This window comes from Corella eumyota, chromosome 2 (genome assembly GCF_963082875.1).
Source record: "Corella eumyota chromosome 2, kaCorEumy4.1, whole genome shotgun sequence".
Taxonomy (NCBI): Eukaryota; Metazoa; Chordata; class Ascidiacea; order Phlebobranchia; family Corellidae; genus Corella; species Corella eumyota.
Genome location: NC_137491.1, coordinates 9231815 through 9253627, shown reverse-complemented (window position 1 = coordinate 9253627; position 21813 = coordinate 9231815). Strand labels below are relative to the sequence as shown.

Here is a 21813-nt window from a genome sequence, read left to right as displayed (position 1 = left end):
AGAGAGAAGAATGTGTTGAAAAGTATAAATTTAGATTAGTTGCCAAGCATTACTCCTTTCTATTTTAAACTTGTCGTTAAATATAAAACTGGCGAATTTATAGTTATTTTATCTATATCTCTATTTTGTTTTTTATTGTCTTTTTTCTAATTTTTTTAAATTTTATATTTTTTTGTAAATTACATAATTAATTACTGTTTTTTAGAATTCTGTGGTATTTAAAATAGGTCATGACACTTTTTGTATTAATTTTTTGCCTCATTGGACTCGGTTTCATATCTACCCAGGATTCGACTAAATTTACGAAATTTACACCCAGCTCGAGATATTTAATCAATTCGGAAAAAGTGCCTTGGTTATCAGATAGTGAATATATCGACGAAGAAGATTTATTCAACGACACTTCATTTTATAACGGCATGCAATTACTAATTTAAACATTCCAAAAATTATGTAATCTAAAGTGGTATACAGAAATTGAGGATTTTACTTAAATTTAAGTTATTAAAAATTGGTAAAAATCCTGACTTGATGAAAATGCAAAAAGTTGTTTCCAAAATGCTTGCTAAATTTACAGTTTTATTATTTTTAAATATACTTAAAAAAATAAATTTATTTTCTTAACTTTTCTAATAAACGTTAATTGCCAAAATTGAAAGAATTTATTAAAGTTTTGTCGGAATGTATGATATTAATTAATAAAGAGGTTTAACCACCAAGACTAAACAAAACACACTATACACCATAAACTACTAACTGGGTTGTGTTATTGCATAAAATCAACCTAACATCTCATTAAATTTTTATAATCCAATTAACTTTTAACATTGCTGCGTATCAATACTACAAAATATTTTAATGTTTAGATATTTATGGGACCGCAAGTGGAGAAAGTTTTCCAATAATGGTAAGTTAAAAAATGTTTAAAATTAAAAAGCAAAACTTTGATAGTAATACCTTTGTATATAAAATTATATTAGAAGGTCTTTAAAAAAAGCCGAATTAAACTTGTATAACAACAATATAAATTTTTAAAGTCAAAAATGTAATATCAAAGTCAAAATGTGTAATCTAAATATTTATCGACATAACTTATCATTTAGCCTCTTCAAAACCCGCCATGTCTATTATCATCTGAACTAAAATGGCATTCCAATAAACTGAAGAATGACAGAAAACCTTTGACAACTGAAGACATACAAAGCGAACGAGTAACTACTAGGCTAAAAAACTATACTTAAATAGCAATCAAAATAACTTAACTAATCTCCAGATAGCAATTGATATAACTAAACTAACCTTGGAACAACAGACTGGTTAACATTTTAACGGGAATCAAATTTCAAAACTCGTGCGATGTTCGCATTGAAATGGGAAACAATATTTCCAAAATAATTAATGATATACAAACACAGTTAACACGTATTTAAAGAATATCAACAAACCTACAAACAGTGTTTACAAAACCTTTGTTTAAGGTTCAAATTGCTGCCTTACTTGCAACGTACGAATATATGTACGAAAAACAATCTTCGATTCTTGAAATAATGCAAATACTTGGCGGCTGCAAAATGGTAAATTTTTAACCTCAGTATTATAAGATGCTTGTTAAAGTTTTAAATTATTTTCCTAATTCACAAATATGTCTTATGTCAAAAACATTTCGAGCGGCAAGATTCCATATCAAATGTTATGTTTTCGTACAAAAATTTTTTAGGAAATATCTGGAGAATTATTATGGGTGATGTTTACTGCAAACGAACGAGTTTTATGCGAACATGAGAAAAAAATGAATAAAAACTGCACCACAGACATTTTGGTAAGTTGCTATTCCATTAAATCAATTTCCGCCTTTGTTGTTTTTTATAATTTGTGCCTTACTAGAAGATGGGATTTAAACCCGAGCTTAGCATTTACAGTATCCCATGTAGCGTAAACCATTTTACTGACCGAAAACTAAAATTTAAAAAAAAAGTATGTTATTAAATTTAAGGAACATTTCACAGAGGGTTGAAAAAAAAGGTAATTTGGGCAAATAGTTTTCAGTAAAAGTTATATTCAGTAAAATGTTTTTAGGCAATAGGACTCAAGTTTTCACGAAATTTTTTAAAGTTCGTCGTCTGAGAATCTTAAATAACCTTCTTTAATTTAGTTGGATAAAGAATGTAGAGCTCGGATTTATCTTGGAAAAACAACACCAGCAAAAGCATTTTACGTCAACTGTCAAGACCCTGATTATTTTACCAAACCCTGGAGAAGAATAAGCAAATAAAATCCGCAAAACAACGACACATTTAAACACAGTATAACTGCATGTCCGTAACTTACTTTATTTTGTACAACGTACGAAATATAAATTTACCACAAACACATAAGAGATAAAATAATATGCACAATATATAAATACATCAATGAAAAAAAATAGCAAAAAAAATTACATGGATATTACACTTAAATTACGAATTTAACACACCAGCAAAGACTTAAAAGCTGGCAAAATCTTTCTTTTTACATAACAAATACTTGTTTTAATACATATATGATAATTTGTTTGTAAATAAAACAAATTAAATAAGTGAATATGTTATAGGCTTGATTTTTTCATCATTTAAAGCCTTTTTAAAATCTTGTATTAGTAAAACAGTTTTTCAAAGCTATATAACTATCTTCATAAAAAATGACAAAAAGTAATTTCAATTAAAACCTTTTAGTTATTACTTTATACAAATTAGGATTTGTAATAATTTAATGAATAATTACCTATTTACTCTAAAAAATATTAAAATATATATTTTTTACCAAAAATTGGCCAACAGATGTATAATTTACATAAGAATTTTTTTTGGTTTAAGGTTTATTGTGATTGGTTTGCAATAGAAAAATGGAAAGAGTTAATGTTATGTTATTTATTAAATAATCACCAAAAACAGCAAAAAAGTGTAAATTTAAACATAAATCTCTAATAGGTTGTATCTTCTGATCAAACATGGCCAATTTTTTTAAATTTAACATTTAAGCAGTGGAAATATAAGTACCAAATAGCAGAACTGACATCATAATATTTACTAGTTTTAATTGGTTGATATTGGTCACATGTGAGGCTGAGAAGGCGCCTGATTGGTTGAAAAATGCATTGGACTTTGATGGTTAGGACCATAACCATTCCGATTAGAATTATTCTTAAAATCATTTCAAAAATTAATTTCGAGAAAATTAAAAAAATGAATTATTTTAGTTTTGATTGTCTTACTTGTTGATATTGTGACATCCCTTGCTCATTTCCATGAAATTTTGGACTAAAACACAAAATTAGTAAAATCAAATTCCAAAAAATATTTAAAATTTAAATAAATGATAAATTTTTTACCTGTTAGTACTGGCTGGGGTAGGGGTTTGATAAGCATTAGAAAAAGTGTCTAAAAATAATTTTAAAATTAATTATAATCAATCTTAAAATATATTATTTAAATAAAATAAAAAGGATGAAAAATGCAAACATGAACACATGAAAAATTGTTTATTTTACAATAATAAATTAATAATGGTCTAAATATATATCTCAAAAGATACATTTTTAAATTGAACAAATAAGTTTTTTTTGTAAATTTAACTTACTTTGTTGCATCATAGATGGGTCAGTTACACTATTTCCAGTATTTATGTTAGGTTGATACATTCCTGTATTGGGCATTTGCTGTTGCTGGTAAAATAATTAATTATTTATTAGAAAAAGTTATTTCTGGGCTACAATTATGTGTTTAATTTTACTAAAATTTTGTTAAAAAAATAAAATGTAAATGTTTTAACGATACAGAAAAACAATTTTAGTGTACCTGATACATTGGGTTATATACATTTTGGGGGGAGTTTATTTGATTTGACCCAACTGTCTTGGGAATCCCCCCAGAGGGGCCAGGGACAATAGAAGCTTCCTTGATGTTAAAAATTTTAATTTACCAATAAAAAAATTAAAAATTTTTTAAAAACAACATTTTATTATAATAGAAAAAATATTGGTTTTTAATTTACCTGAGATGTATTTGGTGATACAAAACCTGGGTTATAATATTGATTTGGATTATACCCCGGCATGGTTTGTGGGTGCATTTGCATGGGGTGAGACCCTGTTGGGGGTATATATTGCTGGGTAGTGTAAACTGGCATTTCTTTCATTAAACTTTAAAAAAAGATTTTGTTTAAAATTAAAAAAAATATTCTAATCTGCGAAAAATAAAAAATAAAATATAAAGTTACTAAAAACTTATAATTTTATAAAAATTTAAATTTAATAAAATACATAAGAATTAAAAATTACATTTGCTTTAAAAACCTATATATATAACAAAATCTAGTGATACTTACTTATCATACATCTTTAACGATTCAAGAATTTTCTCATTCAACATTGAAAGTTCTAAATGGTTTCTATCAATATCTTCTAACTTTCTATCAATTAATTTTCCCATTTGTACACAAGATTCTATTAAAAAAAGTAAGTAATCATTAAAAATAAGACAATTAATCAAGAAAAAGAGTAACGTAAGTATAATGGTAGTGCCAACATATGTTCAAAATACATTTAAAATAACAAAAAATTATCATTTTATATATTAACATAATCTTGCCAACAACAGAGTCAAAAAAAAGGTAAAAACATTCTTGAATTCAATCAAAATTTAGAAATAATGTTGTGCTAAGTGATTAGTTTAACTTACCTTCATCTCTTAGTAACTCAGGAGGATCGATTGTTGTATTTTCAGGGTCAGTGTTTTGTAACACAGTCAGTGCTCTATCTATTGTCTCCTTTATATAAATATAAAATTAAGAATACACAAAATCAACAACACTTCTTAAATTCAAAACTAAAAACAAAAAAATAAATGAAAAATGTTGTTTTAAATTACCTCATTAACTGAAAGAACAGGTTCACTTTGGTAGACTTCCTTAACTTCCAGATCATCGCTAAACTTCACAGTTGATTCTCTCTCTTCCTCCTCTTCCTTTGCCCCACCCACTTCTGGTTCTGGCTCCACAGAGAGGTCAGAGGTCACAAAATTGGCAGGGAATAAACCGGAGCCATTTGATCCCTCACCTTTCCACCAATTTGCATCGCTAAAAAAAATAATTTATAAAAATTTTTTGTCGATAAAGATTTCCCAACAATTATGTCAAAAAAAAAAAAAAACCAAATAAAAATAAAAAACACGTGAAAAGGGCAGTTTGTTAAATAACATTTTTCTACAACAAAAAAGAAATATTGAAAAAAATTATTTGGAGGGTAATTTTATATTTGCTAACCTCTCATCTATGATTGATAAAATATCTCCGGCTTTAAAAGTTAATTCATTATCTTCAGCAGCCTCAAAATCATACAACGCTTTTACCTTTCTTTTAACACTTGAGCTATCTGTAAAAACATATATAAAATTATTATTTACAATAAGCAGTATAAAAATGCCTAAAATATTTTTAAAAAAATTTAAGAAATTTTTAGTTTATTTTCGAAAAGCAAAACCAAAAATATTTATTTTGTGATCTAGGGCTTTTATTAAAAATTAGAATGCAGTAACAAGAAGTGTTGTTATTAATAATAAAATGAATAAGCAAGCTGAACAGGAAGTTGGTATACAAACCATAATTTAACATTAATTAAACAATTATCAATAATCATTTACAAATTAAGCCAACTAACACATACCCAACCATTATCGCACATATTTTTTAAATAGTATTATATTAACAAAAAAATTGCATATGCCTAATTTAAAATTAAAAAGACCCTTACTTGAGGAATAAGAAGCACTGCTGTTTAAAGTTGATGTGTTTGTGGAACCACCCAAGACTGAAGGATATAAGCTTGATGTTGGGGCCGATGCATTAGTAGAAGTAGTTGTGTAACTTTTCCTTTGCTTTTCCTCTTTTAGTGAAGCTTCAATTGCTAAAATAAACAATGCATTTTTAAATTGACTTTTACTTAGTAGCCTATTACAAAAATAAACAAAACATAAATAACCCCAGGTGCTTAAACCAAGTATTTCTACGCAATTCTAAAGAGTTTTGCTAGGCGGATTTTTAGCATAATTTGTAATAAATATTTTTTAGTAAAACTGTAAGATATTTTTAAACTAGTTTGTTATATAAAAACAACATTCTTATTGTTGTCAATAAAAAAAACTTTAACTTTATTTATAAAAAAACACTAATACTTACACTATTGTAAATACCCAAATATTTTTATTTTAAAAATTTACCTTTTGCAATGTCATCTGCTTCTTGCTGGCTTGAAACAACATTTGGATCCGAACTTACTTGTTCTTTTTTCTTCTTTTGTCCTGCCGAATCTTCATCAGTTTCAGGAAAGTCCAATCCCTCTCCTCGAAGAAAATAATAAAATGATACAAAGTGTCTGAAAAAAATATAATAGGTATCAGTATTAAATGCTACTTGTTTTTATAAATTTTAACATTATAATTTCTTTTTTTTAATATTTTATTCTTATATATATTTCCATACATATAAAATTATTTTTAAATTTTTTAACTATTTATATTTTTCAATATAACTTACGATAATTCAGTATCTTCTTTAAAATCTTCTGCCCACTTTCGAATAAAATATCGCAATCTTTTGGTCACTGTTTTATTTTTATAATGATAAACTATATCCCTTAAGCTGTCCGTAAATGTCTAAAAATAAAAAATATTTCCTAATGCAATTTAATTGATGCAATTAAAAACACATATATTTACATTAAATGATAACATTACAAATTTGTGATAGTGGCATTATAAAACTCCTACACTGTTAATTTACAAGACCGAAACCAATAGACAGGTCAATTGTTTGACAAAATAGTTAATAATTTTAAAAACTGTCGAAGGCAACTCAAGACTAGTTTAGAGTACCAAATGGTACTCTATGTTTAATTCGTGAAGTCAGCCTTCTTCCCCCTTTTAAGAGAATTACTACATAAAAATATAGTTATACTTTTATTTTTTACAAATTTTTTAACATTTTAGTTGATATAAAAAACAATACTTTACTTGAGATGCTACTTCCTGTTGAAACTCCTTCCCACAATTATTTATACAAGAATCAAGCACAGTGATGGCTTGCATGCTTACATGTGGAACTTTGTTATTAATACGGGACAAAATTGCACCGGAAAATTCATGAGGTCTGATAATGTTAAAAAATTAAATGTTAAAAATTTTAATATTTGAGAATATTTTAGCTACATTAAATAAAGCTCTACTAGCATTGTTCGCCCGGTTTAAACCGGTTTTACTAAAATAAAGATAAGGACAGAATTTTTATACCTCTCCCTAATCTACCCTAGTGCGGGCTAAGGGATGATGTGAGATGCGAAATCAACTATAAAGTGCAAGGAAAGATTAGGGAAAAGTATAAAAATTCTGTTATTTATCGCATTTATACTGATAGTAACATACATTTACATGTATATACAAGCATTTTCATATTGGTTTTAAAATTAAATTTTTTTCTATATAAATTATGATATACTTTTGAAGTTTATATATTTTTGAAATATTTTGTAATTTACCCTTTTGGTGCTATTTTTATTTTATCACATAAACTGATAAGAAGACCCCAATCCATTTCTGTGTTTGTTTCATTTGTTAATTTATCTAAAAATTAAAATTCTTGAATTTTGTAACTTGTAACTAACAGAAAAATGTGACAAGCAGAAAGCAATTTAACAATAGTAATACAATTTTGATAAAATAGTAAAAAAAATTAAATTACCTAAAGTTTCGTCAAAAGGCGTTGACGTCGAAAAAATGCCCATTTTACTTTTTTATATTAAATTAAACGTGTTATAATTTTATCTACAAATAAGTAAGTATTTATATTATCTAAAATTAATTAGTTTTAACAAAATCTTAACTCTTTTTGTTCAGTTACTTAGCATCACGAGTAGATTATTAATCTACGATCAATCCAGCAAAAAACAGTGCTCCCAGATGTTTTAAACCATGTACACAGAAATTCGCCAATTTAAGAGTAAGTGCCAAGTTTTTTTCAAGTAAGCAAACCCTTTGTATTGTCGATGATGGCAAAATAAAAAAATTTTGTGTCATAAATTAAATGTCATAAGCCTTTAACCACAAAAAAAATTGAAATAAATTAAAATGACAGGGACCCGCACTAAGTTTAATTATTCTAAACTTTATAAATAACTTACTAAGTTATTTGGCAAGTATATTAAAAGAATGTTTAAAAAGTAGAAAATTAAAAGGGATACAATGGTTTTAACTAACAATACTTCCTTTAATTTTAACCTATAGTGTCACATCCGGAGAACTACAATCAACTTGTTACCTTAAAATAAGCCAAGTAGTATAGAAGAGTAAGTTTAAAAATGTTACCCAAATAATATATTGAATATGTTTTAGTTAATATTCAGGAGTGGATTCTGATTCTTTAAACAATAGTGTGTTTGCGGCACGGTGAAGGTGGTAGAACGTAGGCTACTGTTGTTTTAATTCAATAACGGCATTTAAATTTTGATATTAAATAGGACGAAAAATGCCATACTGACCGCAAGGTATTCAGTTTGTAATAATTTGTGGAATTTTTAAAAATTTCCCAGTATTACATTGTTATAATATTATTATAGTTTTTCAATATTACCACATACAAGATCATGCGGTATATTATTTGTTACAAATCATTCAAATATTGCAAGAATTGCACATGTGACTGTGTTCGTTACGTAAAAAATCGCATATAATTTGGAAAGCATTTGAAAGAAACGTATATTAGATTTACTATTTTCACAAAATACCCGTAAAAAATTAAACTAATAGCATAGTTTTGTTCTGATTAGCCAAAATTTAGGAATAAAATAAAGTATTCAATAACATCTGTTTTATTAAAATGGCAACAAGAAATAACACAACTGTTTTAAATAAAACAGCGTTGGTTGAATACGGTAACGTTCTGATCCAAAAAACGTTTACAGTTGTTTTCTCTTCTGTAATGCTGGCAGTTTTAGTTTATTTAATTGGAATGCATATTTACTTTGTGATTGCTGAAAAAATAATAAAAAGACCAGGCAAGTTTTCGTTGTTTTTAACAAATTTAATTTTTTTAAGAAACATGCAATATGCATGATAACTAAAGTAAAGTAAGACCAATTAAAGTAAGACCCGCCTACTCTTAATAACTGAAGTTTAAACTCTTAGCGATAATAAATTAATGTTTAATTGGTCAATTTTTTATCCAATCTCATTTTTATTAATTTTTTAACTTATTTTTAGTTGGACGTCGAAATAAAAATATATCCGACCGGTCGTTTAACATTGTAAATGTTCTGCTATTCATCAACGAATTCTCCCTATTTCTTTACTTTTTGCTGGAAATTCCTCTGGCAAAAGTCCACGAATTCTATCAGGGAAGCAATTATTGTAAAATAGTTTACTATATAACAACCGTTTGCGGCATATTTTGCCTTTGGACCAATTACTCGACATTGTGGTATAGGGTTTATTCGGTTTTCTACAAAAATCCAGCAGCGAACAACTTGAATAGTAAATTTCCGTCCTGTGTAAGTTATTTCACCGTGGTCATGTTGTTTCTTCTTGCATTAAGCGAGGCAACAATATTTCTGTTTTTTTCAACCCCGTATTCAACAATCCAAGAAGGCTGCACAAAAATGAAAAGAAATCGGTTCGACCGTATAAAATGGGGCCTGCTCATTTCGACGACTGTTTTTGTGCAATTTAATCTTCTATGTCTGTTCATTTATCCATTAATTCTACACAGACGCAGAAACATTCGCCACGGCTTTGAAAGCGATGTCATCATACCAGTTATACGGAAGTCCTGCGTTATAGCATTCGTTTGTATGGGGTCCGATGTTCTAACCGTAACCTTCTCTTACATTAACCCGACCAAGTTATCCTATGTAAGGCACACAGTATATGGCACCAACTTGATGGTGAACCTATTTGCCGTCAGTTGCTGTTTTCATTACTGGAAAAAAAGATGGTTTCCCTTTTGTACAAGCGAAAATAGGATCCGGGATAGTCAGAGAAGCTACACCATAGGTAATTCGGGTAAAAAGCCGAAGCCTGTCGACGCCGTTATGAAGGCTCGGTCTGGGCGGCGTAATCGTATTAGCACTACTACAGTTTAAACTTTATGATTAAGAATAACTTGTAAAAATTTCTGTGAAGAAACGTTGTCTTTAGAATAATTGGAAAGTATTTGCCTTGCTTATAGAATTGTTTGAATTTATGTTAATATTACCATGTACACAGTATAATCTGCTTATATTGTAAATACATTGTTTATTATCTTTAGTCGCTTCAATAAACAAAATTAACAAATTTGTATTAAAACAAGGTAAATGACAGAACCCAAGTACTCTCACTTACCTATATGGCTACTATTTAAGCCTATGCATAGATTGGCACAACTAACCAAAAAAGTAATTTCGTTAAACAATGAATCATTTTACACAATATATTAACTTCGTTAACTTAATTTAGTGAAATTAAATGCAATGTAACTAAAGTTATCGATAACCGTTAACGTTAAAATTTGAATAAAACAATCCTATCGCATCAAATCGCAGTTTAGTTAAACTTGAATTGAAGAGAAATACTTTACAAAATAGTTTTCTAGCGCCAACTTGCAGTTATAAAAATCTGACTATAAAAATGTGGCACACAGGGATTATGACGACATGCTGCCCACTCGGACTTACTCACTTTCTTACCCCTTCCTGTTACTCAACCCTGCCTACCCTTCCCACTTACCCCAACCCACCTACCCTTCCCTCTTACCCCAACCCACCTTTAAAATAGACGTGTCATATTACATTTGATAATGTGATACGGTGAAAGGGCGATAATTTTTATTAACATTTATTAACTTATATTTTAAAAATAGAGATAACAAACCCATATAAACGGAAGCACAATTTAACGAAAGTTAACAGGTCCGATAATAATTTCTAATGTAAACTTTAAAAGTTAAATTTTTACACAAAAGTTAACCTCGTTAATCAACGATTAGCGGGTTTGCGGTTTGGTGCCCACCTTTGAACCTATCTCAGTCAGTATCGAAACCAAATTAATAAATATTTGTTTATTAATTAAGCAAAAAATAGAAATTTCACGATTTGTTGAATTAAACAGCGTAGAAATTCGATTAGAAATGAAATAGATTTTGACGTTTGGATTCTTTTTGTTAGGTAAGACACCTTGTATATTTAATACGTATAAATGGCAGCGATTTTAAGCTTAGACTATAGTGCTAAAAAAATAATATTTAAAAAAGAATTTTCTATAAAAGTTATTTCAGATCAAAGAATAATTTCGAAATCTAATTAAAAATGACTAAGAATTACAGAAATATTTTCGTAATGTGCATTCCCTTAACACACACGAGCAAAAAAATACAAAGAAACAGTTGAACTTTTGTTATACTGTAAATCACCAAACTTGTTAACTAATTTGGATTTTGAGTTTGCTGAGCTGCCACTTGAAATCTGGGAAGAGCAAGTCCAAATTTCCGTTCAACGCCGGCAAAAGTGGCGGCAGCTAACCTGTAACCTCCAATGTGATCTGGACTAATTGGCGGCAAATCAGAGACGTGTACAACTTTAGGTTGGTGTGTAGAACCTAAAAAAAACATAATGGTCATAAGATACTTTATGTCATTACTACCTTGTGCAATTTGATCAGAACACAATTTAGCCTAGGCAACAGTCTAATAACGCCCTTGTCTTTGTATATTACAGTAAACTAAACCTAAGATAGGTTGAAAGGTCTTCTAGTTAATTAGACGGTCACAAAAATAAGCTGCTTTTTGTAGTATGTAATTTTAAATGCGCATTTTTTTATGTATAAATACATACCAATAGGCTTGCTGCCGCCGAGATTAATGTCGAAGTATCGCTGTAGTAACTCATAAGTTAGAAGAGTGATACCAAACTGTGGGGAAGACCTAAAAACTCGCGCCGGAGCTCCTTTCCAAAAAGCTCTGAATCCTTCTTCACGATAAACCTAAAAAATAAGCAAATGGTTAATAATTAAACAAAAATAGTCAAGTCAACAATATGCCAAAAAATGCTTATCATAATGATAAAGTAATTTTTTTGTGGTGCTGATTTAATTTACTGATAAACCCAACAAAAAAAGACAAAGTTTTCACTTTAAAATAATTTAAAAATTTTTGATTAGTGATGAATAAAAGTGAAGGTTTACCTTTCTAAAACACTGTATAACTCCAGTGTATTGTTGTTTACCACTTTGATTTTTAACTTGAAGTCGGGTTTTAATAACATCTGCTGGTGTGGTAAGTGAGGCTGCTGGAGCACCTGGATAAATTTAATAAATAAACATGTCAATAAAAAAAAAAATAATAATTGACTAATTAAATATACAAACAGCGCTTAATGGTAATTAAACTAAAGAGAATTGGCCATGGATTTCAAAATTAGTTTTCAGTAAAACCATTATAAAAAAAAATCAAAATGAACCAAATTCACAGGGCACAATTTATTACCAACTTAAAACAATTGTCTGCCTAACTAAAACAAACTGAACATACCTGCTAGTGTACCAGCAAGTAAGAGTTTGCCAGGAGAAACATGACCATCCTCACTTGCAAGCAGTTGTTTGATGTTAGAGTAAGCTGGAAAGTAAATTGCTGAGAAAGGAATATCACGAAGTAAGCAAGCTCTAGCACCCTAGAGTGTAAAGTATTATTAAACAATAAAATATACAGCCCTCATTAATTAAATATATACAGCCCTCAGTATTTTTCTAGGTAAATATACAGCCCTCAGTATTTTTCTAGGTTTTTGGATCATATTTACTTTGCATAGGTCTAAAGTTCTTTAGTACAGTTTAAATTGTAACTTTTGGTAAGTAAGTCATATAGTATACCACATTTAGTCCCTTGAAAATTTTGCCTCGACTATTCAGGCAATTGTGAGGTTAATATAAATCCACAAATAACTTAAAAGCACAACATACCTTGTATAAACCAGAAAATCCAAGTTCTTTAATAACAGTAAGAGCAGAAACCCGATGAGCACTTGCTATCTCCCCAGCTACCTGAAGTCTGATCTTAACTATTTCAAGTGGGTTGGTAAACATAACCTGAGATCCGCCAGCCTGTGGTAATGTTAACAATGTGTAAGTAAATAACCGAGTTCCTTGCAAAACCATTGGTTTTTAATGACATAGGATAAATATGGGCAGTTTAATAGCATAAAAAAATTTTTGATAATAAAGAAAAATAAATGCATATAAAAAAGAAAATTAAATAAACGTTTAGAAAGGTAGAATTAACAAACATAACGCTTTTTAAACATTTAACATATGTCCAACTGCAAGTTTAGTGATCTTTAGAAAAAAAAAATTTAACCTAGGGACTCATTCACTTTTAACTTAAATATATTTAAACTTACACAACCCCCAGCAAGTATTTCACCCCACAATGGAACCTGGCCATCTCTTCTTAACTGATCCCGAACAAAATCATTCATCTTAAATTAAAACAAGAAAAGTTATAGCTTCATTTGTCAAAAATAAAAGATTTCATTGTAGGATGTAATTACCGTCAATTTGATGGCTTTTTCTGGTCCAACACCAACTAATTGAGGAATAAGACCCCGATATAAACCTAATACACCTTCATGTCTTAATACCTGTATAAAGCAAAACATTAGCAATATATTAAACAAGTAAAATGTTTGATTATAAAAAAAATTTAAAAGTAAAATTATGAATAGTGTTAAAACCAAATTTTGTATTTCTACTTTTACATTTTTTTAGTATAACTATGCACAGATAAATTTTTATTTTTACCTTAAAAAAACAATCGTAACTATTTCGGTACATTAATTCACCAACAAAAGAACCAGTTGACCTCTGGTTTTGCAATCTGGTCTTGACCAGATCAATTGGGTAAACGGCTGAAGCACCGACACCTTAAAACAAAAAAAAATTCTTAATTAAAAAAAAAGCGCAAGTAAAAGTAAATTAAATCTTGGTAGGCCTAATTTGCATTAAAATAACTGATACGTTGCCACCAATATTAAATATTAATTTAAAATAGAAATAAATATTTACCTCCGGCAACCACACCAAGAGAGAAGCGATAGGCATTCTCCAATACAGCTAACCACACCGATCGTGAATCAGTTAAAGTCTGTTTAAATATATAAATGATTAATATTTAATACACTTTGTATCAATACACCTGTTAGTAGGGTACAAATACAATACACTTAACAAATAATAGTGCCTAAGTTTGTCAAGGTAAATACACAAATTACGAATATACATATATATACTTTTTTAAATCCTAAAAATAATTGTATATTTTATAAATTACATATGATTTAATTTACTTAATAAATAAAAATTAAAACAAAAATTGTTTTTGGTTACAATACCTTACATTTACCTGCTATGAATTTTTGCTATAGAACTAAAATTTATATTAGAAAAAGAGTCTTTTTAACCTCTTGTTGAGTAGCAATGTTGTACGGCATAGACCCTTCTTCTAGAGGTGCAATTTTCTCGATAGTCTTCATGTCGATACTACCTTTGTTCCCACATAAATCACTCAACTGGAACAAGATATCAACTTCCAATGGAGTCATTCTCGAAACCCGCTGAGCACCCAATAAAAATTCCTCTAAAATAACCCAAAATATTGTGTTTTTACCCCAAAATTTTGACAATAATATTTTTTTATATTAGTAACAATTAATTTAAACGATAAAAAGTAGACCCTTTTTCATTTTGATGAAATTGAATTTAAAAATTATTTTTATTTAAAAACCTTTGGTTACAACTTTTTGCCGACTGCTACCGACAATACTTTGATAAATTTTTTCAACTAATTCCATGTTTTTAAGAAGCGAGTTAAAGGCTTGAAAGTATGTGAAACTCACTGACTGTTGGCCACAACCTATCATAATCTAAAAAATAATAATTTTGAAAATATTTAATTTTTTGGTTGAATTAAATTTGGTTAAAGAGGAAAATGATATTTAAACAACAAAAAAACAAAAAGTTTAAAAGAGTACCTATTTAAAATAGCAATGTTAAAGAAATATATACACATTTGATTTTACTAAATTGCAAAAATTTACATTTAGCTTTTCGTGTAAGAAAACCATAGACATTTTTTTATAATATTGATATTAACAGACTTTATATTTTTTAAGCAAATAGGATATCTTACAAAATAAAAATAATAAAAAAATTGAATTTAGATTTTAGTTAACAAGGTTATATAAACAGTCTTTTTTCCAAATCTTTTATTCATTTTTTAAAGCCTAATAGTAAAAAATATTAAAGTATTACCGCAATTAATTTTCCTTTTACAAAATCAGTTAAAAGATGAGGCCTTATTGTTTCCATTATCTCTTTAAAAGCAAGTAATGTAATTTTGCCTTTGCTTTGGGTATCGAATCTTTCAAATGCTTGCACCGCATGTTCTAATTGTAAATCCTGTAATCAAAAAATATGGAAATTTTTGACATTTTATAAAAAAAACACCAAGTTTTAGACTATGAATAAAAAGGGAAAAACTGGATTCCAATATTTTATTAATTAGGCTGAACAAAAGCATATATCTTATTACATGTTTCAATATAAAATATTGACCTCATGGTATTCATTATTACAACACCCTGTGAGTAGGCTTTGTTTAATGATAGTTTAATATTACAACAAAGTTAATACTATCTTACATAAAAACTTAAAATTAGCCCAGTAAAATTCAAATAAACAGGTTTTTAAAAAAAATGTATTTTGCATACTAAACCCTGGGTATTTTCTAGTATTCAATAATTTTATTTTTAGTATGCCACAGTAATAAGTTACCTGTAAAAATTGAGTAAATTCAAAATAGTTTAAAACTTTTTCTCTTTTCGTACCGAAATGAAGTTTAATAAAGTTTGAATCCCAGTTGAAAGGAATTTGTTGATGACATAAGGTTTTACTAAATATGCTTTCAACTTCGGCTAAAATTAGCAAAAAAAGGGTAATTTAAATATTGACCAGTGTGTTTTTGTATTAGTTTGTATTACTAGCGTGTATATTAAATCAATTCGCACGTATTTGCGAATTAATTGCATTATTATAATTTCACCATCACAGGAAACCATTTATAATGTTTAATTTCATATTTGTTGTTTTACAAATTTAAAAAAATATAACTTTACTTTATTTGTATGTAAATAACTAGAAATAAAAAATCCGATTTGCTAATGGCTATAAGCTATAAAAATTGTATGTCTTTACTTACTGAAGTTTACTTTGCCGTTGTTGTTCATATCAAAGAGTTGAAAAGCTACATGATATAACGAATCCGGCAGATTTAACACTGCCTCAAATGCTTGAAATTCTGCCCATGAAATTAACCTGCAAATAAAAAAGGTATAGCCTATGTAATGTATATTTTTTTAATTCATTACCATACCACAAAAACAAACTTTAATTAAAATAGTGATAAAAAAGTGTGGCAAATTGAATTTTAAAATAAACAATATGTCAAATTAAGTACCCATCTCCAGTTGTATCTGCTACTGCAGAAAACAGGTCCACAGTTTCTTTGTTGTATCTATCGCTAGGGAACATAAACAAATAAGAAATAAGAAAATCTGCTGGGGTCATAAACTTTTCATTTTTCTTTTCCACAGAGGCATACTAAATTTTGGAATGCAACATTAAAAATACAAAAAGGAAACAAATATTCTAAATTTAACAAAATTTAGAGACTATATTAAATGAACAAATGTTACACTTGTTTAGATAGTAAAGTCAGCCTTTTAACACCAAGAATAAATAAACACTATGCTAAGCTAATACTTAATTAGCAGTTTAAATATCTGGCAATTATAATTTATAATATTCCAAGCTGTCAAAGACAACAGGTTGTAAAGTCGACCTTTCCATGTCACAAGATAAATATATTTAAAAAAAAAAACTATAAAATTGGGAACACAAAACAACTTTTTATAAAGTTGTATTTATCTGTTAAACATTTAAACTGCAAATTTTACTAGGCAAGTACTTACTTTAATAAATATTTCCTTAAGTTGTTTTGAGTCAATCAATTCTTTCATCTTAAATTTATACTCAAAATTTACCCTAACTTTATTTCTTAAGTAAATGTAAAGTCATTAGAAGTATAATTAATTGCTTAATCAGCTAAAAATATTATTAAGATAAGTAAAATTAAACTATACATTTTTATTTTGAACACTATTAGTTTTGTTAGTAATTTATAATGAAAACATTAATATTAAAATTTATAATTAAAAAGATATTTATAGTAGAAATAAAATTGATATTAAATGGACTTTTTGTAGGTAAATACCCGTCATTGCAAAAATAAAATCACCCAATTTTTCTGTCACGTTTTTTTAAGTCATGTTACAAGATTTTAAATATTTCCATTTATAAAACCCACTGACCTATGTTGCGCATAATTAATTACATGTTGGTCTGTTGGTGCAATCAAACTAATCGTCTCCAAAGTTATCTAAGTTGCCTGTCTGCCTGTTTATTATACTTTAAAAATGACATATGAAAAGCAAAGAGCAGAAACGTGGTAGGCCATCAGTCAGACAAATTTAAGGCTAGATAGTTAATGATTTTGTAACGTGCACCGATTTACCACGCATACCAAATTACATAAATAAAAGCTAACCAACAACAATTTATTGTTGTTTGGTAATATTCGTACACTGTTATGACACAACTATATCTGTAATTAATTACTAGAACGACCAAACAGCTGTTACGTAAACGTAACATAAGCTACACAACGTAGCAAGACGAAAATTTTTAAGGTTACTAGAGGTCGTGCAGCTTTAAAACTTGAAGTGTAAGTACGAAACCGGTATCATAAATATGCCTGTATACAATGAGGGCTAAGTTTCGGTTTTATTTAGTTGTCCTCACTGAAAGTAGTTATAGGCTAAACAAAACAGATGATAGGACGACAATAGAATAACAATTTTGTTTAGTTACTGTCGTCAGAATTTAACTGACTTACTAATATAAATTTATTATATGTATTATTTACATGGTCTGATCAATAGAAATTTAGAAATAGCAAATATGTATTTTAGAAAGGGTGTCAGACAATAAATCCTTGGGAAATTGTTATTATTAATAATATTTTAAATTTAACCTACCAAACATTTGGCAAAACTAATCAAACAACATTTCCATTAATTAGGCAAATGTTTTTTCGAACCGAAGTGTTTTTTTAAAAACTTATCACGTATATTTTGTCATTTCTGCAAATGTAAATAAAAACCAACAAAATACATAAAATAATACCAAAAGAATTATATTTATAAATATTTCCGTTTAAAAAAATTGATTTCTTTTATATTAATTCCGTTTCAGAGTAATAAATAGTTTAGTACGAAATAAAGGCAGTTTAGTGGGTCACTTACAGTGTAATAGCTCAGATTCCATTAAAGTGTTGGTCGACATTTCAGCTAGATATTGATTATTTATTAGATTTCAATTTTTTCATAGTAGTAACAATGAAGCTATTTAAACAGATTAAATTCACTAAGGCCTACATAGTATAACAAAAACATGTAGAAAGCGTAAATGTGAGCATATTTGTTAATATAAGGTTTTACTGATGTAAATTGTATGACTAGCCAAGAATATGTGAATAACAAAATAACATTGTTTTTTAGTGTTATTATTTTACATTAAGACCTTATTTGTAAAGACCTGTGTGCAAAATGTCCAAAAACTTTAAAAAAAAACTTGCTATTATTGCTCAAACGATTGAGGAACAAAATCTGACTAAGAGAGAAATATTAAAAGACTTAGATCTTTTTGTGTTAGATAACTCGATCCGTGAAAATACAGTCGGCCAACTTCGTGGTCACACTTTAGAAAATAAGATCAAAATTTACGAGGAGGTCAAGAAACGTCAATTTAAGGAAATTATTGTAGCTTCGTTTAATCACATGACAAGGGTAGGAGATGCTTTTTGTCAATATCTTCTTGACAAAAAGGAAGATATGAGTAATCTTTGGTCGTTTTCGGAAGTAACTGAAAGTTGGAAAAATCAAACCCTGGATACGGTTAAAATTCCAGTTTCTTTGCGCAAAATGGAGCAGTATAAAATTCCAAATGCTATTTTGGAAATTGATTTGGCCGATGAGAGTATTGATTGGAAGGAAAAGTTTACGATTGATGATATGTGCGCATTGCTGTTGAAAAGAATTAAATGGTGTCATAATAACCTGTCAGAAAAAACTAGAATTCTTGTGAATTTTCGTGACTTTGCTTTTGCAATGAAGACAACTAAAGGATGCATCCGAGTACTTACAGTTGTAGACTACCTAGGTGGTATGCCTGATAGGATAAAACCTTTTGGAGTCTGCATGGAAGAACCTGGTAAGTTTTTACCTGAAGAAGTCGGTGCCTGGTGTGCTTCTGTTCGCAGAGTGATGAACAATCGAAACTGGAAAAATGGAAAACTTCTTGCTCACATACACAAGCGTTGGGGATTGGCACAAGTGAACCAACTGGAATCTCTAATGGGCGGGGCTGACGGAATCTGGGCCGGAGTTTGCGAGGAAGGTGCTGGAATGGGTCACGCCAGTTCCACGTTGACTATCATGAACCTTATTAGAATGGGAAACACAAAGGTTTTGAAGAAATACAACTGTACCTATCTTCGAAAGGCAGCAATTAACGTCACGGAAATTACGACTGGTAACCCACCACATTATCGAGAACTGGTTTACGGCGAACGAGCGTTGGACCTTTGGCTTCCTGGTGATGATAACGCACCAAGGGATTTTGATATGGCAAAGTTTTTCGGTGAAGAAGCCCCTAGCCGTATAACTGACGTAACATCGGCTGACATGATCATTAATAGATTAGTTCAGTTATTTGGGGAAAATCCTGCTTTCACATTTGAAATCACTAACAAAATGAAAGAACTCATGTTAGAAGATATGTGCTCCGGACGAAAGGAAGAGTACATGAGTGAAGTCGGGCTTGCTCTTTTGTTTGACAGAGCAGGAGGTAAACTTACCGAAAACATGTGTGATGCGATTGATAAAATGAAAATCAAACACCCATACCACGAAAGCTTGTTAAACGAGGTCAAGGCTTTATGGGACAAATGGGATATCAATGACGAAATAATCGGCGATGATTGCTTACAATTTGACTCTTTCTACAACGGATTTATGTCACCATACTTTGGCTGTTTTCGATGCGACGACACCCGAAAAGGCCTGAAATGCTTGGACATGGACGAAGATGGTTTAATCGATTGGAAAGAATTTAAAGTTTACTTAAAATGGGCACTGCACGAATACCAAGAAATTAGCAGCATGGATAGGCTTTTATCATATACGTTTCGAAAGGGTCTTATACCCGCTATGCAGGATGAAACTTTAACAGAGCATAGTAGACAACAAGATGTAAAGTAATAATATGTTTGTCCCACTTAAACGGGCGTTATTATTTATTTGTAATTATGTGTTAATATGTATATATTCAAATATATGTAAAAATATTATTTATATATTTTTCCGTCATCTTGTTGTTTACGCCTAAGTCCTATCTATTCTGCAGAACACGTGTTTACACCTATTGCCGATCTGTTACTCCTTATCTCTATCACGTGGCTTAATCACGTGATGAATTAGTTTAACTGTTTCGGATGTATTTGTATTTAGTATTCGTGGTACAAGCTTGTGAACGGTTTTATGTGTATCTTTCCGCAATAATAAACTATAAATTATAATACGGCTTTTCTTACGAAAGACAATCAGACTCGATTGTTACAATAGTAGAACAATTTTTTTGAATTGAATAAAATTACATAACTATAAATATACTTTACTAAGGTTAATAACAGACCATAAAATTTAAATAGCAATTTTTAAAATTTCTTTCCTAAAATTATTCATAGTTTTTTGAATGCTAAGGAATAATAAATTAATTGCTATATGTTTAGGCTGGTTTTAGTTTGTAAATGTAATAGCGTTACCAATTATTGGTTGTCAGCGATATGTTTTGACATTTTCTTTAATTTAAATAACTTTTAAAAAATATCAAACGGTCACTCCGGGTTAACGGACTAAACGTAAATTATTATTTACAAGAAAATAAATTCTGGCTCGTTTCCAAAGCTTTTGCCTGTTAAAGAACGTGATAAAAGTCTGTTTTTAATAACAATAAAGTCCGGCGATTTATTTTTTAAAAGACGCAGACAAGTTCAAGCTTTCGACGTTTAAAAAGTTTACCGCAAATTAGATTAACAAGTTATAGTTTAGAGCAAACCAGAACAGAAAAGTACAATAATATACAACCGTTGTATATTTACATTCAACTATAGTGTTTGTAAATGTTTGTTTTCAGTATACTTTATGTAAAGAAACTTAATATAATCATACGAGTTTAGGGTGAAGCCTTAGCCTTAACTTTAAATTGATGTTTGACGCAATTTCAAAGCATATTTTTGCATTGGCAATCTTAGATCATTGCACGTAAACTAAAAACACTCTTATTAAAATTGACCAGAGAAATGGAACATTTTTATGATGCAAACAGATCAGAAATAATTCTGGTAAACTTTACGACACCAATCGATTTTATGTTCCGTCAGAAAATTTTTCAGTAGTAGTTTTTTTGCAAAGGGTGAAACAATTAAGTCGCAAATTAAATAAGCGTTAGGAAGAAATGCCCGCGTTGCATGTGTAAAAAGTGGATTGCGAAATGTGTTTGAACAACGGGCTCTTATGATCGCATTCTT

General features: G+C 29.1%; 3 protein-coding genes across 3 annotated transcripts; 1 reads left to right on the top strand and 2 right to left on the bottom strand.

Annotated features, from left to right (window-relative positions):
- The first annotated feature begins 771 nt into the window (after positions 1–771).
- Positions 772–2397, top strand: LOC145741451 (uncharacterized). Its single transcript, XM_082559042.1, has 5 exons — positions 772–907; positions 1104–1211; positions 1479–1574; positions 1718–1819; positions 2153–2397. Exons 1-5 carry the CDS (start codon positions 905–907, stop codon positions 2270–2272), a joined length of 429 nt encoding a protein of 142 aa, XP_082415168.1. The 5' UTR covers positions 772–904; the 3' UTR covers positions 2273–2397.
- A 223-nt stretch (positions 2398–2620) lies between these two features.
- On the bottom strand, positions 2621–7898 carry LOC145741449 (signal transducing adapter molecule 2-like). The gene is made up of 16 exons (XM_082559040.1): positions 7768–7898; positions 7565–7649; positions 7044–7179; positions 6568–6686; positions 6252–6406; positions 5786–5938; positions 5299–5407; positions 4905–5112; positions 4716–4803; positions 4363–4480; positions 4030–4177; positions 3834–3932; positions 3616–3700; positions 3368–3416; positions 3251–3296; positions 2621–3179 (listed from the first exon to the last, which is right to left on the bottom strand). The coding sequence occupies exons 1-16, from the start codon at positions 7808–7810 to the stop codon at positions 3090–3092; spliced, it is 1731 nt and encodes a 576-aa protein (XP_082415166.1). The 5' UTR covers positions 7811–7898; the 3' UTR covers positions 2621–3089.
- A 3090-nt stretch (positions 7899–10988) lies between these two features.
- LOC145743671 (electrogenic aspartate/glutamate antiporter SLC25A13, mitochondrial-like) lies at positions 10989–17212 on the bottom strand. The gene is made up of 16 exons (XM_082561703.1): positions 17078–17212; positions 16564–16706; positions 16306–16421; positions 15882–16021; positions 15360–15506; positions 14833–14971; positions 14510–14685; positions 14115–14193; positions 13851–13972; positions 13601–13690; positions 13451–13528; positions 13014–13154; positions 12586–12724; positions 12240–12352; positions 11891–12038; positions 10989–11654 (listed from the first exon to the last, which is right to left on the bottom strand). The coding sequence occupies exons 1-16, from the start codon at positions 17123–17125 to the stop codon at positions 11482–11484; spliced, it is 1992 nt and encodes a 663-aa protein (XP_082417829.1). The 5' UTR covers positions 17126–17212; the 3' UTR covers positions 10989–11481.
- Positions 17213–21813: the final 4601 nt, after the last annotated feature.

Bases quoted from the DNA above. Each gene is read 5' to 3' on its own strand.
- LOC145741449 (XM_082559040.1), bottom strand. From the start codon at position 7,810: ATGGGCATTTTTTCGACGTCAACGCCTTTTGACGAAACTTTAG. The intron at 5,939-6,251 runs GTAAATTTTTAA...TGTTTATTTTAG, and splicing joins AGCAGATGACATTGCAAAAG to CAATTGAAGCTTCACTAAAA. The intron at 4,804-4,904 runs GTAATTTAAAAC...ATTTATATAAAG, and splicing joins CTGTTCTTTCAGTTAATGAG to GAGACAATAGATAGAGCACT.
- LOC145743671 (XM_082561703.1), bottom strand. From the start codon at position 17,125: ATGAAAGAATTGATTGACTCAAAACAACTTAAGGAAATATTTATTAAA. The intron at 14,194-14,509 runs GTTAAAAAGACT...ATATTTAAACAG, and splicing joins ACATTGCTACTCAACAAGAG to ACTTTAACTGATTCACGATC. The intron at 12,725-13,013 runs GTATGTTGTGCT...TTTACACTCTAG, and splicing joins GATTTTCTGGTTTATACAAG to GGTGCTAGAGCTTGCTTACT.
- LOC145741451 (XM_082559042.1), top strand. The intron at 1,212-1,478 runs GTAACTACTAGG...CCTTTGTTTAAG, and splicing joins AAGACATACAAAGCGAACGA to GTTCAAATTGCTGCCTTACT. The intron at 1,820-2,152 runs GTAAGTTGCTAT...TCTTTAATTTAG, and splicing joins ACTGCACCACAGACATTTTG to TTGGATAAAGAATGTAGAGC.